At 51.0% G+C, this 15,595-nt stretch overlaps 1 protein-coding gene across 4 annotated transcripts in view; it reads right to left on the bottom strand.

Annotated features, from left to right (window-relative positions):
* The window catches only part of LOC122397791 (protein dead ringer-like), an 86,074-nt gene that overhangs the window by 24,491 nt on the left and 45,988 nt on the right, over positions 1 to 15,595 (bottom strand). For all 4 annotated transcript variants that reach the window (XM_043397191.1, XM_043397193.1, XM_043397194.1 and 1 more), the window contains one exon: positions 1,048 to 1,120. In XM_043397191.1, coding sequence (XP_043253126.1) covers positions 1,048 to 1,120 — 73 coding nt within the window. The remainder of the gene's footprint in view (positions 1 to 1,047; positions 1,121 to 15,595) is intronic.

Genomic DNA, 15,595 nt, shown 5'->3' with positions numbered 1-15,595 from the left:
CGCGCGACAATGCAGCGGTTGTCGACAGGTGCGCCAAGCTATAAATAACCGGCAGATATCGTTTTCGCGCCTATTTTTTCATTCACTCGTAACCCGATTTCCGCGAGAAAAATAAGAAACGACGTCCGATTTAAAAATATACCGCATTGTCCGCGATACATGACAACGAATTTCCCCGCGTATACGACCACGGTGGCTCGGGCTAGTTTTCGACGTTATTTATAATTCAATAACCGAGTCCCGCCGACTCGTTTTCGCACTTGGAACATCTTTTGAACAAATTTAAACAGAATTCTGTTTTCATCGAATCGTTTGTTCGAAAGAAGAGTGCATTTCTGTGGCAAAGCGTAGGCGGTCTGCGTAGGTTAAATCCGGAGATTCGTTTCGGGATTTGGAGGCGTCCCGGCGTTGGACGTCCACCGGATTATGACAAAATTGCAGGCCCGCTTGGAACGCGAATGCGTGCCAAGAGATCGTAATACGTCTTCGCCTCAACGATGGAGACAAATGCGAGGACGAGTTTGTTCGCGGACGGAACTCGGTGCGTCTGTCTCGCGAGAGGATTCTTTCGCCAGTCGTCGAATCTGGCCTTGGACGTCGATCGGAACGATCAATATTTGCGGAATTAATTCCCACGTATGATTCGCGAATCGGACGATAATAAACTGCGACGCGGAGACGGCTCGAGAAGAGCGGCGCATTAATGACCGCGGTCGTTCGCGTGTTTGCTTCCAAGAACGATACACCTTTTTTATTGTTTGCCTTTCAAATTCAGCCGAGAATCTCGAGTGCCCGAAACCTTCGAGTTTGAAAAGAATTCTGATAGATTCCGACGAGCAGAGTGCAAGACTTCCCGGTCACCGAAACTTTCTATATTAGTAGATCGTAACTCTCTCTTTGCGAAAATATACGATTATCGGAAACTTGATATTTTCTCGAGTTCTCAACCTGCTTTCTTTTTTATCAAAAATACTATTCGAAGTTTTGTTTTTATATTTAAAATAAAATGTTGAAAGTACGGTGTAACAATGTCGCCGAAAGACTCACCTCGTTTCTGCATGTAACTGAAAAGGTCGTCCAAGAACTCCTTCCTTTTCGGATCGTCGTTGATCTCGTACAGCTAAAAAAGCCAGAAGAGTAACGGTAAATACACACGTTGCGTCAAACGTCTCGGGACGCGTGTTTCTTTTCCGTCGAGCAAACACGGCCGTTGCGATATCTCGCGATCGCCGGAACGTAGAAACGGAAAGAGAAAGAGAGCAACGCGTCGTCGATCCGATATAAAAAATTCATCGTGGCGTTATCTCGCGACGATAGCGCGTCCCGTTTCTTCTCGCTGTTCCTGCCAGGAATAAAACGTTAGTCGTCGGGGTCGGGCTAGTAAAAACAGGAGTGGAACAAGTGTGCTCGTAGCGACAGGCAGATTAGTTAGCTCTGATTATTAATGATTCCGTTTAACCTGCCTCATAACCCGAAACCCACCCCTCCCACCCCTCGACCGGACGAAAGCCAAACTCCCTTCGGGCTAGTGGCTCCGTATTATCATATTTGTTATGTACGATGTGCTATATCTAATCCAAGACCCTCTAATTGCTTTTATAATACGAGTCGCTTGGCCCCTTTCGCCGACGAGCTTTCAGTCACTCGAACCATCTTTTATCCGTACCAGCGATTCGGACGGTACGATTATTTTAAACGATTGCTCGAAGCATCGATTTTTCGTGCAATCGCACGTTCGACGAACGATCCGCGGCTTTTTGTCCGCGTTTCTGGTCGTAGTTTCGAGATAAAGTACGCGAAACGTGAGAATCGCACGATCCGCCGATTCACGGTTTTAGAAATTACGCGCACCCACGTCACCGTGTTCGCGAAACAAGAAGCAACAAAACTTTTGTCCGATACGAGTGCTATCGGTATCGAACGTTTAGACGCGCGGCGAGTTACCTTGGCTTCGCAGCTTTCAATTTACGAACCGTCCCAACGTTAAAAAACAGTGTTGTTCGCGCTCCTCGGCATCCTGGTAATCCTTTAAACGCACGCGTCTGCCGTCCTCGTTCGCCGCGCGTCGCTTTCCGACAACCCCTCTCTTCTCGTTCCTCTCGGCTCGTAGATTTGCTTCGACGATAAATTTCATTGAACGAAACGCGCTGCTGCCTCGTAACGCGGCCTCACGCGGGGTGAATAATAATTAATTTGCTGCCCGGTCCCGCCGCCGTTCATCCTGTCTAGTTCACGAGTTGCGGATCTTGCCGTCCGCGAGCGAAACGATGGATATTTTAGAGGGGAAACGGCCGAAGAAAGAGAAAAGCCTGTGTACGGACGTGCGTACCAATGGCGAATCCACGAACCTAGAGCCTCGTTTAAGATGAGATTTATTACGAAAGAGTATATTCGCTATCCGTGCGTAAAAGGGGTATTTTTCATCGATCACCAGCACCCACGACACGAAAATCGAAGAAGGTTCGACGGTTCGAAAAACGATCGTTCTCCGAAATGGCCGCTATCGTGGCCCGCTTATGCACGCATTCCATTCCGTTTTGATGGCAGCGGCCCAGCTCGATCTCATCCACCCTCTGCGCACCGTCGAAACGAACGACTCGACAAACGAACGAACGAACGGACGAACGGATGGACGGCATTTCTCAAGGGCCATTTTGTACCACTTTCTCGTGTTTTTTCTTTGGTTGCGCGAGCGATGAGCTCGTTAGAGGTAGTCCGAGGGAGAGGACGGGGTAAAAGGTCGGAGCAAGAGAGACAAAACGACGAGGACCGGGAGCGACAGAGAGGAAACCGAGTCCGAGGGTTCAGCCAGCGTATATTGATTGATCTACAGTTAAGCGGACTGACGGCAGCCACGTGAAGATCGGGTAGAACGGCTCCGTACTTTCTCTCTGTTCCTCCTGCTCGTTCTCTCGATCCTTTTCCTATCCTTCGCCTACCCGTAAAATAAAGAGAGGCCAACGGAATTTGCTCTCGATGATGCATGCTCCGCGGCCCCGCCCTCTCCTTCTCATCGACTGACGGGCTGTGAATAATAATTCCTGATACAGCCGACGTTGATCGGGTTACTTTCGTCCCTGTGAGCAAAGGAGGGACGCAACCCGCTTCGATGATCGATGTACGGCTCTTCCCTGCTAGCGCCGCGTCCTCCGCGTCCTCCGCGTCCTCCGCGTCCCTCGAGACGCGATGCGATTGCGTTTTTGTCGTCCAAACGATTAACGGTCATTAGCGGCCAATCGTCGCGTCGTTTATCCCGAGGATAGGGATACGCACGAGCAAAAAGACTCGCCGTTGATCGGTCATTCGCGAAATCGCCCACACACCGATCGAGAACCAACAACCATCCACTCTTTCAACGCCCACGTTCAAATCCTCTCCTCCACCGACGCGTAAAAACGCAAATCGAAATTTATTTATTGTAAAAGCTAAATAATGCAAAGAGAGAACGTACGCAAGTGTCTCCGATTCTCCAGAAGAGAGGTCCCCGTGAAATTGGCGGAAGACTGGAGCGAACCGAGGGAGACGCCACGCGTTTTTACCTTTACGAGAAGTAATTATCGATGCGCGGCTCTTTCTGTCGTCTCTGAGATTCAGATAACCCGCTCTTCCGGCTGATAAGGAGCAACGATAACCGTGTCGGGCGTACCGCGTGTTGCAGCGATACGAACCTCGTCGAGTGTTTGCACGGTGTCTTTGGCAGATTGCGATCGCAGTTACGGAAACGAGCAGGACGACGTGCAAAAGAGCCGTCGAGGAAAGGTCTCGATCAAAATCTTACGACTTGGAACAAATGTCCCCGTGAGATTGGAAAGCCGCGTCGACGACAAGAAATTCCAAGAGACGGCTCATTGTTGCGACCGAGTAAACGCTTCGTTTCGTTTTCGCACGGAAGGTGTACCCGTATGAGCACTTGCGCCCCCGCGAGTCGACCCCGTCGACTTCCGGTCGTAAAAAGGTTTTATAAGGGCGCGTCGTGTCTCGAGCGAAACCGGAAACGGGTGCAGCCTTTAATAATGTACGGTGTCGAGGTTAAGAAGGTCGCTTCTTGGAACGTTCTATTCTACGCGCGAGCCCAATTTGCGTTCAATGAAAATTAAAGTGTAAACGAAAAAAAAAAAAGTAACATTTAGAAACAATGTATACGCGCGCAGGCGGTCGTTTGCGTTTTCTCCGAAGGAAAAGGTCGCAGTTAGCGCAGGATATCAAGATCGCGCGTTATACGAGCGGCCGTAATGGCGGTGCTACCATAACCCGCTTCCAGGACATTAAAGATAACGCGGCAAATTATAATTATTACGATGCGAACAGAGTGGTACGCACCTCCGCGTTACGCTCCTACGAGATCGTTCGAAACGTAGGAAAACATCGACCGTTTCTATTCCCTTTTTTATTACGTCGACACCATCGATTCCTCGGCGAGGACTTTTAGTGCCATTTTTTTCTACAAGAAATCAATATTCCGGTGTCCTGAAACGTACTGAAATGGTGTCGTCGCGCGTCGATTAAACACGGTTCTGGAAACAGCGTCGACCAAAGCGTGTTTCCGTTCGCGGAAACTCGACGAAAGCGTGCAACCAGTAAAATATCGAGAAACACGGATTGTTTGTACTACCGCCAAAGAAGCAATAAGCGTAACGCGGGCCAGCCCCCTCGTATATCCGAAGGAAAGGCCGGAGGATTCGTTTATATCGAGCCGGTTTTGTCTCCGGCCGGTTTCTCGCGCGAGCGATCACACAGGACGGAGATAATAGCGGCGGTCATTGCTGGCGAATCGACAGGGAGCTCCGATAATTGCGGTGCACGGCACAAAATTGTGCAGTTCGACCAAGATTACGAAGCCACGAATCTCCTTCCGATTCCTATCCTATACCGTGATTTATTTATTTCGTTCGAACGAGATGGAACTAAGTAATATTCGCACAAGTTCGCGGAGCCGAATAACTCGTTTGAAAGAGGCAAACGGAGACAAACTACGGTGGTCGGCGCGGCGGTGGGAAAGAAAGGCGAGCACGGTCCATGGTTTCCCATTATCGGGACGAAATCAATCGGCTTTATTCCAGCGATATCGACGCGTGGAGAAAGGAGAAGCTCCCGTCCTTGGTCAGACTCTAATCCGAATGAGATTCTACTCGCGCGGTTCATCCGCCTCCCTTTGACCGGTCGACAGGATGCCCGGGAAGAATCGGTCACGTTTTTCAAGCGATTCGGCCAAGTCTTGCGAAAAGCAGCTTCCCGCGCCGTTTCTTTATCCCCTCGCGACGATTACGAGCACGCTTTCAATCAGCTTCGAAGAATAACCTCGGTGCGTTCGATTGTCGTTCACGTTCATCGTAGGAGTGGGGATCCACTTTCGGAGCCGACAATTTCTCCGTCAAAGTCCTAGTCGTTTAATTAAAGGCAGTAGATATTCAGGGAAACGGTCGGATTGAGATATTAAAAAACGAACCGATAACTCGAACGCGACGTAAAACGATTCGAGCCGCGATCCGGAAACCGGCCTGAAAACACAAATAAAGAGTCCGACGGCGACGAAGGAGGTCGTAGAGCATTTTTTTACGAGGCGAAGGGTATAAAATATAAGGAACGAAATGGAGGTTGACGTTCGATGACGCCAGATGTCGGCGTTACAAAGAGCACCGGCGTAAAGAGCGAAGTTCGTGGTCCCTTGACGTCCTTCCACTCTCGTTCTCTCTCCGAGAGTCCCGATACAGACGGATTTTATGCCCGTAGCTGGAAATATTAAATCGCACCTAAGCACGTTTTATGTCGACCGCCTAATAATCTCCACAAACTGTTTCTCTCTTTCATCTCTGGTGCCCTCTCGTTCTACGCGATAGAGTCCGTCTTTTCGTCACTGTGCCTCGACCGAACCCCGTAAGAACAGTTTCTCTCTTGATTCCCCGCAGCTCCTTCGTCCTGAGAATGATCGTTGGTGGTCGGTCCAGCTGTCCACGGGCAGTTTATAAACTCCCAGCGTTTAGAACGTTTCGAAAAACCTGCCGTTTCTTTATTCCGTAACCCTTTCTCGCGACCTCCTTCTCCGATCGTTCCAACGGTTAGCAATTTATATTAAGGACATTTTGCAGGATATTCCATGGTTTAAATTTCCTAAATTTTTAGAAGAATAGTATCGTACGGATCGGTAATCGTGCGAGGAGGAAACTATGGACCGAAGGAGAGCTCGCGTCTGCCGGGTTCAAGAACCTAGCGTGTTAACCAATGCGTTAATCGTCTCAGCTCCTTGATCGACGCGCCGCGGTTGGCGTCCAAGTACCGTGCATCCGCGAAAAGTTGGCCAGCCGGACACTACAGGTGACAGAGGAAGATGCTTAGGTACCAATCAGACCCGTCTTCCCTTCTACAATGTAATCGAGGCTAAAGATAACGAGGGTGTCCGAGTGGACGATTTACGATCGCGGTCTTTAATTCGGTAGCACGTTCAATTCGATCGCGATATCGCCCGAGCAATTTGCACGGAAACAAGTTACACGCGGAACGGATGCAACAGCGTAATTCTAGTTTGTTTCGTCGACGAATCAACGTCCGAGGAAGATCCACCGTAACGATCAACCGTAACCGTTGGATCTCCGGGTACGAGAAGGTACGAGCTCGTTGGTTCGGTTGCAATTTAGTTGCAAGGAAATCCGACTACGCCATTGGAGCGGGGGTTCGGGCGATCGAGAAGAATCGGCGAAGAGATAAAATTGCGCGGTGAAGATCGATTAACTCGGCGACGTTCGACGTAAAATACGGCTTCCAAGTGGCGTACACACGTGGGCCCGAGGTGTTTGCGTCCTTCTCGCGCGTTCGGGGCACCGATTCGCGTCTACGGCGGGGCCGGGAGAATCGCACGAAACCGAGGCGAGGAAAAGAGGAGCTGGGGACGATAGAGGGAGAGGCAGAGGGGCCCACCTCGGTGCGGATCAAACGGAGCTGAGCTTCGATTATAATAAATCAAGACGTAAATAATGAAGGAACGGATGGGCCCGAAAGCGATGGGCCAGGGGGAGGATAAAAGAGGACGGAGAAACACGGCTGCAATCGAATTCTCGGTCCGCTCGCAACCGATGCTTCTCGTGGCCGTGTGCAACGCGAACGGGGCCTTGCAACGGCGATTAATGTTTCTACCCCGAGGGACCGTGATCTCTCACTACCTCTCTCTCTCTCCTCGTCACCCGCGGAACGAGTTCGATTTTATATCGTAATTTATTTCAATGGACCGTGTAATGGGATTAATACTCGCAGCGGGCAAGTTGAAACTCTCAGGTGATGCGTTTTAGAATTTTTGGCGAAGACGGATGAGAAAGCAACGGAGAATTCGCGCTGGTTCTACGAGCGAGGAAGTCATAGTCCCACGCAAAAGACAGCCGGAGCATTGTCTACGACGACCAGAGAATTACCTGGACTCGGCTATGGGAAGATTATGCGTCTGGCTTGAATCGCGTATCAGTGGAGGGAGAAAAGATCTACGGCCCGGGAAGGAGAGAAATACGGAGGGGAAGCTCTCTTATTAACGAGGAAACGAAACAACTCGCACCGGCGTGCTAATCGAACGAACATACAGAACGCATAGTCGTTCCTGGCCGTCGTATCAACGGCCATCTTTGTTCCTCGTACCTCCGCGATTCTCGGCCGATGGGAATTTATCGAACCGTGAAAGCTTGCCCTCCGTATCCCGACGAAACGTTCGAAAATACGCTCTCTCGCGCGCGCATCGAGATCTAACGAGCGTACGTTTGACGATCGAATTAGAGAGTCGACGTTCCCCCCCTTCGCGAGACGTTCAACGAACCCAGATTTTCGCTGGCAATTTGTCTCCTCGCGGATGCATCGTGTATCCTGCGATCGACAGGACCGGAAACCCCGGTCTCGACTCCAAGTTGGATCGAAATTCGAAATCGAGAAAGAAGCGAGCGAGAGTGCGGACTAACGCGAAGGGAAAGACGGAGGTGGCGATCGAGGTGGCAGAGGCAGAGGGACCAAACGAGGGGTGGGAAGGGGGAGGCGGGTGGAGACGACGGCCGGCGTCGGCAAGAGAAGGCAGTTAGCGCGTGTTTACACGACAGCGCTATGTAGCCGGCGACCTCACAGAACAGTCTCTCGAGCCGAGCGAAGTGAACGTTTCTATTTGTCCGAACACCTCTTTCCGTCTCTTTCGCGCCAACCGCCTACCCCCTACCAGTCTCATCTGCCTCTATCTCGCTCCAGCTTTCTCCCTTCTTCCAAACTACCTCCCGCTCGACCCTTGAACGCATAATGACCCTCGGACCGGTAGACCGGGTTAACACCGTGGGGTCCGGTCCAAAGATTGATATTTAAATGCGACCAATTATCCAGGTGCTGGTCCCTCGTTTCGATAATCTCGCGAGATGCTTGTCCGCTAACAAGCGAGAGTCTGTCGAACGAGGCGTCAAGTCGATCGGTATATACCAACGCGTATTGCGTGTCAATGTCCGCTCTACGACACAGCAAAGAAACGATCTCAGCCAGGATTTGCTTAAATCTTGTCTCGTAAGACATTATCGCATTGTGTCGAAGTGAGCCAAGCAATGGCATCTGGGTTCCGCGTGGAACCGGAAGCGTCGTGGATCCGCGAAGAAAGGATCGAGACGGTGCGGTGTAGTACGGTATCCTTCGAGGCGGGTGTTCCTGGCGAAACGCAACACCGTCGGGACATTGTCCTGCGTGGGACAGAATCACGGTCGTAAAAAGGCAAAGTCGATTCGATTTGGTCGAACGGCGTGGATCCTCGAAAACGTTGCCGCCCCGAGCGCCCTTTTACGATTCGGATACGACATCTAAAAAGCGATGTTTACAGGGGCGACGCCGATGAGAACGTTTTTATTAATAATTTTTAGTGCGTCCTGCCGCTGGTCCTCGTAAAAGCCACCGGGTTGGCACTTTCGTAAGTCGGCTGCCTCTTGTAAAAGATATCCGCCCGGACGTTTGTTGTCCATATCCATCGAAATTAGGAGGCCTACCGAGGCTCTTTACGAGATTTTAGACGAGTTTTACAACGACGTCCAGTCGCGCTCCCTCGGATACCGCGCCGTATCGCGGGATGATTAAACGATTACCGTAACGAAGAACGTTTAAGGCGTCGTTTAATCTTTATCGGTGCCTCTCGGCGTTCCAGCAACCGACTGGTTTTTCGGCTTCCACGCCGAGAAGAGAATTAATAAGCCCGCGTACGTGGAAGCCCGCGATGCTTGGCCGTCCGCGAGTTTCAGTTGCTGACAAATTAGAGACTCGAACCGATCGAAAATGTCTTTACAGGCAACGGTAACCTTCCCCGATGATTTCCGAAACGTTTCATTCGTTCTCAAAGATAGGGATCCGTGAAGGATTCGTAAGAGTTACACGTATCCAGTTTGGTAGCCACTCGAACGACCGATTCCACCGTAACCTTTTGATTTCAATACCAAGAGGGCGACGACTTGCCGCGTTTTCTTTCATCCGCGCCTCGACGCCTCTCATTTGTATGTCTGTACACCTATTAGTTGATATTTTTGAGGGATAAGTGGCGCGTAATATATTCCACCGCCTCCATTTGTCACGCGTTACGGTAGAGGGAGTCGAGGCGACGCTGGCGCGTCGTCAAAGGGATTTCGAGAGTGTCGTATTGTTGAACGCGCTGAAAGGACGACGCGAGGAGGATAACCGTGATTCTTTCTGTAGATCGAAACCGTGCGACGAAACGAGAACACCGTGGAATGAAAATTAATATCGTCGTTTTCGCTCTAACTGGCCGGCCCCTATCCAGAAACTATGTTTCCGATCGTTGACGCGACCGTCGGGATATTAATTGGTTCTTTGGCAGAGGATCGGATTCTTGCCTGCGGAACGAAATCCCCCGGGACAAAAAACAGCCGAATATTTCAATAATCCAAGGAGAGGTCGAGCGGAGAAAGAGGATCCACCGAAAATCGTATCTGTCGAGCAAAAGTCTTCTATGTATCTTTTCGCCGCGTCGTTACGCGCGGCGATATTTTACCAGCCATAAAAAGACGATTAATCAGGTGTCGGTCGTTCCCTCTCGCTCTATTCCCGCGCCGATCGCCCGAACACGCTCGAGTCACGCATAATCCTAGCTCCGATCTTTTTATATTATATCATCATACCTGCCGCTCATTTGTTAGAAATAAAAGTCTCCCCCGGCCACGTCCCGCGCGCCTTGGATCACTACCTGCGACTCGGGGACCAACACCTGCACGAAACCAGCCTAACACGGGCATCGAAAAACTTGTGCACACACGCTCGGGACCCCTAGCCCTCCCTCTCTCTCCCTCTACCTACTCATTCGACTCCTCTTCCGAGTTATGACGTGTTTAACATATAAATGAAAATCAGGCCTATAAAAGTTTAACGCCCGCGATTATCTCGCGGCTGCTCGACTTCCCCTAACCTCCTTCTTCACCCCTTGCCAAGCCGCTCATTTACAGGCTGGCTCCCCCGGACCGACGAATCTATTTCGGCGTATTTCGTGCGCGCGAGTTGCACCGGCAAAACGAGACCACGATTCTCCGCTCGACGCGTACATCGTTTCACAGTTTCTCGATAAAGATCGATCGATCGGTCGATATACAACGTTTCCATGCTCGATACAGCGAAATCGCGCACGGAACACAGAAAAGGGTCGCTCTAATGCCTGGTGTCCACCGATATGTTCGCTCTCGAGAGTTAAAAGTTTCGTATTTTTTAAAGCAATATATATCGACGAAATTTAATTCAACGAAGAGATTCGAGCGACGATTCTATCGACTCGATACTCCTTCGTCCGATAAAACGCTTCGAGCAGTCTACCGCGGAAATTCCTTACGGAATCGCGTGTCTAGAAACGCACCTTGTCAAGCATGTTCGTGCAAGTCGAGCTGGAATTCTTCGTGGCGACGCTGCACGCTGGAATTTTGCTCCGAATATCCTTCAACGGCGCGTCGAACAGCCCCGAATCTTTAAGTCCCATCGAATAAGATAACTACATCGACGCACTACGAATTTTTCACCAACTACCACACACTACCGCCCCACTCGCTGCACGTTTTTTTTCTTTCGCCACTACAAGTCCTAGTTTTTCTTTGAAAGATCGTGCTAGGAAAAACGTAACCTCGTTGCGAGGCCGACCAAATGAAAACTGGCCTCTCGAACAACCCAGCTTGGAGGTTTTTCGTGGCCTTCGTGACGCGGCTGTCTCTTTTCCTCCGTCGCGAACCCTCGACACCTTTCCGTCTCGCTTCGAATGGGGCAGTTTCCTCGGTCCGCATCCCCACCTAGCTGTACCACCCTCTGTTTTATCTCGACACGCCCGAAATTCGTGCAGGAAACGTTCCTCGCCTATCGTTCTCTTGTTGCTGTCTCTCGAGACACTGGTCGGTACCGATCTTGATCTTTCCCACCATAATGTGTTTTTTGTTTTCAAGTTTTCGCAGTACTGGTTAGAATTTCTATTCGTTCTCTGCAATACATGATGAAAAACAGAGATTCTAGCAATCTCATGTCGATTATTGCAGGCCCTTCGAAACGATCTCTGCTCGTCCCTGGGTGGAAATGGACCTTTATTCGCCGCGAGTACTGCAGTTGTCAGAGACGGGGTAGAAAATATTCCGGTAACCGATGGAGAGGGACCGGAGAGACAAAGCGTTTCTTCCGCTGTTCGCCGGGTGTCTCCGTATACCTGACGATTTCTAATCCCTGCTAAGAGCCAATCTGGCCTCTTCCGTCAAAGAATTATCTTACCTGAGCGCAGGGAGCCGCTTCTACATAATTTATTGCTTCTGAATCTTAACATTGTTCTAAAATCGCCGATACGGACGACTAGTTCGAGGGTCGACGGAGGCCGGATTAAGGCGCACCTTCGTCCCGGCTTGACCGAAGGGACGACGGGCCTCGTCGAAAACGTAATTAATCAAGCTTAAACGCGGTCTAATGAGCCCGTACCGACCGACCGGACGGACGGACAGACGTCGTTCTACGAATCGACGATCTAATAGCGCCACGTCGTCGACCGAACGAGCTTCGTAGAAACCCGTCGATCGAGCTTTCGGAGATCACTCTGTTGCAACGACGATGGTTGACCAATGGCTGGAACCGCATCGTGGTTGGATCAGAATTAAACGAAAGTCGCGGGACCGAGTTTCCTTTCGTTTTTCACAAACCGAACGATTTTCGCTCCCGGTCGGTCCAAGTTCTCCCGTAATAAAGGGAGGAACTGGTTACCGGAGACACCGAAGCGATTCCTGGTAGATGCGTGTCGGACGCGTTCGTGCTTAATTTTAGAATACCGGTACGCAGCCCCCTCGTCTTCCCTTTTCTCCTCTCCTGGCCATTCTTTCACTCTCCGTCTCTCCGCGAGACGAGTGAATCTCGAGTGCTCTCGACGAGTGCATAAGCAAGCAAGCCTTAAGTAGGTAAGTACGAAAAATTGGGAGCCGAGTGCACGCGCGAGCGTCGCCGCTGCACGCATCCCGGCAACCAGTGACCGCGTTTCGCCAACTTGAACCAATCACCAATATATACTCCTATCGAACCGACGTTAAACTTTCATTTCGTTTCGTCAACAATTCGAAAATAATAAACGACGCCTTGGTTCTCTATCAACAAGGTTGGGAAATATTTCAAAGACAAGCACGTGGTACGTTTCATGCTGGAAGTATGCGTGGCAAATTTGGTCCGCTTATTATCACCGCCAAGCGTAGTTGCTCGAAAAGGGTTCGGCCTAAATTTTTTATCGAACGCGGCAAAGATTTATCGGTCGTGGAGGTTTCCACGCGGCGCGATACGATCGACGGCGACGGTCGCGCGGCGTGATTTATCATTCGCCGTGCTAGAATTCGACGCTGACGTTATTGCTCGCAGACAGTGCGACTTTCCTGTTATCGCGGATGATAGCACACGCGCGGTAACCGCCGCGCTGGTTAAATCGGTTGGCGAACTGCCATCATTTGCGCCCACGCCTCGTCGTTCGCGGCCTTATTGGATTATCCGAAGCGAATCGTAAATCTCGCCCGGAGTTGCCAATTCGCGGACCCGTAAACACCCCCTCTTGCTCGACCGCGTGCAAAAAGACCGAAACCTCGCGATACCATTAATTCCTTTCGGCTCTTCTCACGCATCCTCCCTTCTTTCGAGTTGCCAAAACGAATGACGAGCTTCGACGATTAAACAATTTCTAAAAATACTGTCTGTACTGCCCGCTTACCTAATTATTATTAAGATTACAGCTTCTTAAAAGCTTTGATCTCAAAGTTTTAAACGTTTCCACTGTTTGTAAATTGTGGTTACGGAACTGTTTATGCAAAATATCTCTTGAATCGCTACGCGACGCGGTCAACGTTCTGTTCAGCGTTATTACGCGAAAACTTGGAGTCGTGCCTACCGAGAAAAGTCACCGGACGTTATCTGCATCGTGGTTACGATACAGAATGAACTGCGAGAGAAAAGTTTCCGGGGATCCTCGAGTTGCTCGTCGAGAGTTGAAACGGAATGGATGGACTGGCGGCGGGGCTACCGAGGATCCCGGAAACGGGCGTTGGAATAAGCATGTTACAGTTGCAGAGTGAAAAATGGACGGGAGGATTCGTTGGGCCGTTCGGGCAATCGCTTTGTCTGGTCAAGCGTCTACTTACGTACCCCTACGGGCGAACTGGTCCGAGCGAGTGGGCATAAAAAGGGGCGCGGAGCAGTGGTCGTCGAAGGGGTGAAAAATAATAATTACTCGTTGTCGGTGCGCGTTGCGGTCGTCGCGGTGGTGAAACCGGGGGCCTCGGAGGCGCGATTAGAAACGAGAGAAGCAAGCGCAGGAAGAAGAGCCCGATGGAGAAAGGGAGGCCGGAGGAAGAATGTTCGAGCAAAGCGTTCGAAGCTACTCGAATGGTCGACCGACAAATACCGGGCCAGAGGGAAGAAGGAGGAACAGGGGAGGTGGAAAAAGAGGAAACGGAGAGATACGCGGGGAGGGTGAAGGGGGAGGGAGGGTAGAGAGGGAGGAGGAGAAGAAGCGATGGCGTGATAAATGATCGAGTATTTAACACTCTTTACGGATTAGCATATAAACTACGGGCAGTCCATAGATCTTCGTGGCAACGCATTAACGGACGAGGAGCAGACCACGGGGATGATCTCTCTCTTCTCCCCTCTTTTCGAGGCTCCCCGCACCTCGTCGAGCGTAAGCGATCTCTCTGCGGATCGACTCGGCGCGCGAGTTATTGTTTTGCGGTTCTCCCTACGTCCACCATCCACCGTCCACCATCCACCATCCACCACCCCCCCCCCCCCGTGCTGTCTTTCTCCTCGTTCTCCATTCCCCCGCGTTTCTTCCTCGAGCCTCCGTGAGATTCAGCGAGAGAGTCGCGCCGCGGCGCGCACCACCGCGAAAAGCTCGTTAATTCGACGATAAAGAACGGGCCCTCGTTACGCGCGAGCGAGATACCTGTCGAGATAACGCTAGTCGAGGATTAGAGGGCGCACGGTCGGCCTCGAGGCGTAATTATTTTATCCTAATTGATATTTGTACCGATTAAGATCTCGCGGACAGTTATTTCCTGCCGTTTCGCAGACGGAACGAGATATCCCCTCGGTGGGTCAGAGCTCGAACCGACGGGGCGGGCGAGAAACTTGCCCGATTACCGTAATTGACGACAAAACGCGCGCTTCTTTATATCGTTTTACGAGGCGCGAACCGTACAGCCCATCGCGGCCCACGGAATAGATCACCGTACGAGATATAAAAATGCACGACGGGGTTTTGTGCACGGAGATCGATAGAACGATACGCGCGCGGGTTTGTCCTTAGAACGAGTCACTTCCGTCAAGAAGCGCTCGCGCCTCGAGGGAACCTCCTGGTGTCCGCAATTAAGTCCCGTGTTGGAGTTTATTTCCCTCGGGGTGCTGAGAATGCTCGACGAGGCGGTTCGACGATTCCCCCGCCCGAATCACTCCCTTCTGGGGGGGGGGGGGGAAGAACGGGCCCCCTTAATCGGCTCCTAATAAACCGAGAAGAAGAAAATTACGTGGTTACACGGCGCAGATAAAAGCGAGATTCGCTGATTAATTGATTAGGGAGGCGCCAAAGTCCGCCCCGCGCATTATACCGGACCGTACCCCGTCATTAAGGGGCGCTCACGCACACACGCGACCAACTATCCCGCCACACCGACCCTATACGCATTCGTGAAAACGAGAACGAAACGCGCCCGATCTATCTACCTTAATGGCTTCATGAGCGTGCTTTCCCCTCTGCCTTCTGGCTCTTCGCGACAACCCTACCGCGTCAACCTACAGCCCCGAAACCTTTCACTTCCGGTCGCTGCAGCAGGGGTACATGCTCCTGATCCGTGTCGTTGATTCGTTGATCGCCCGACCGCCTCGTACAAAGAACTCTTTGGATCGCGGTAGATCCTATCGCGGTAATAAGCGAAAGATACCGTGGACGTGTCCCCGATAAAATTGCAAGATGCAACGACACTTTTGACAAAATGATCGTCGTTCCGTTTTTCAAATCAGCAGAGGGCCACGTTCTCGGGTGTATCAAATGTACAGATAAGTTTCAGTTCTCTCCCTAGAATCTATAATATTAATATTTGGATGTGTTTAGGACGGC

This window comes from Colletes gigas, unplaced genomic scaffold (genome assembly GCF_013123115.1).
Source record: "Colletes gigas isolate AHSC1104 unplaced genomic scaffold, ASM1312311v1 Colletes_gigas_Sc00010, whole genome shotgun sequence".
Classification (NCBI taxonomy): domain Eukaryota; kingdom Metazoa; phylum Arthropoda; class Insecta; order Hymenoptera; family Colletidae; genus Colletes; species Colletes gigas.
Note: the sequence above shows the minus strand (reverse complement) of the source record. Positions and strands in the feature narration are given on the sequence as shown.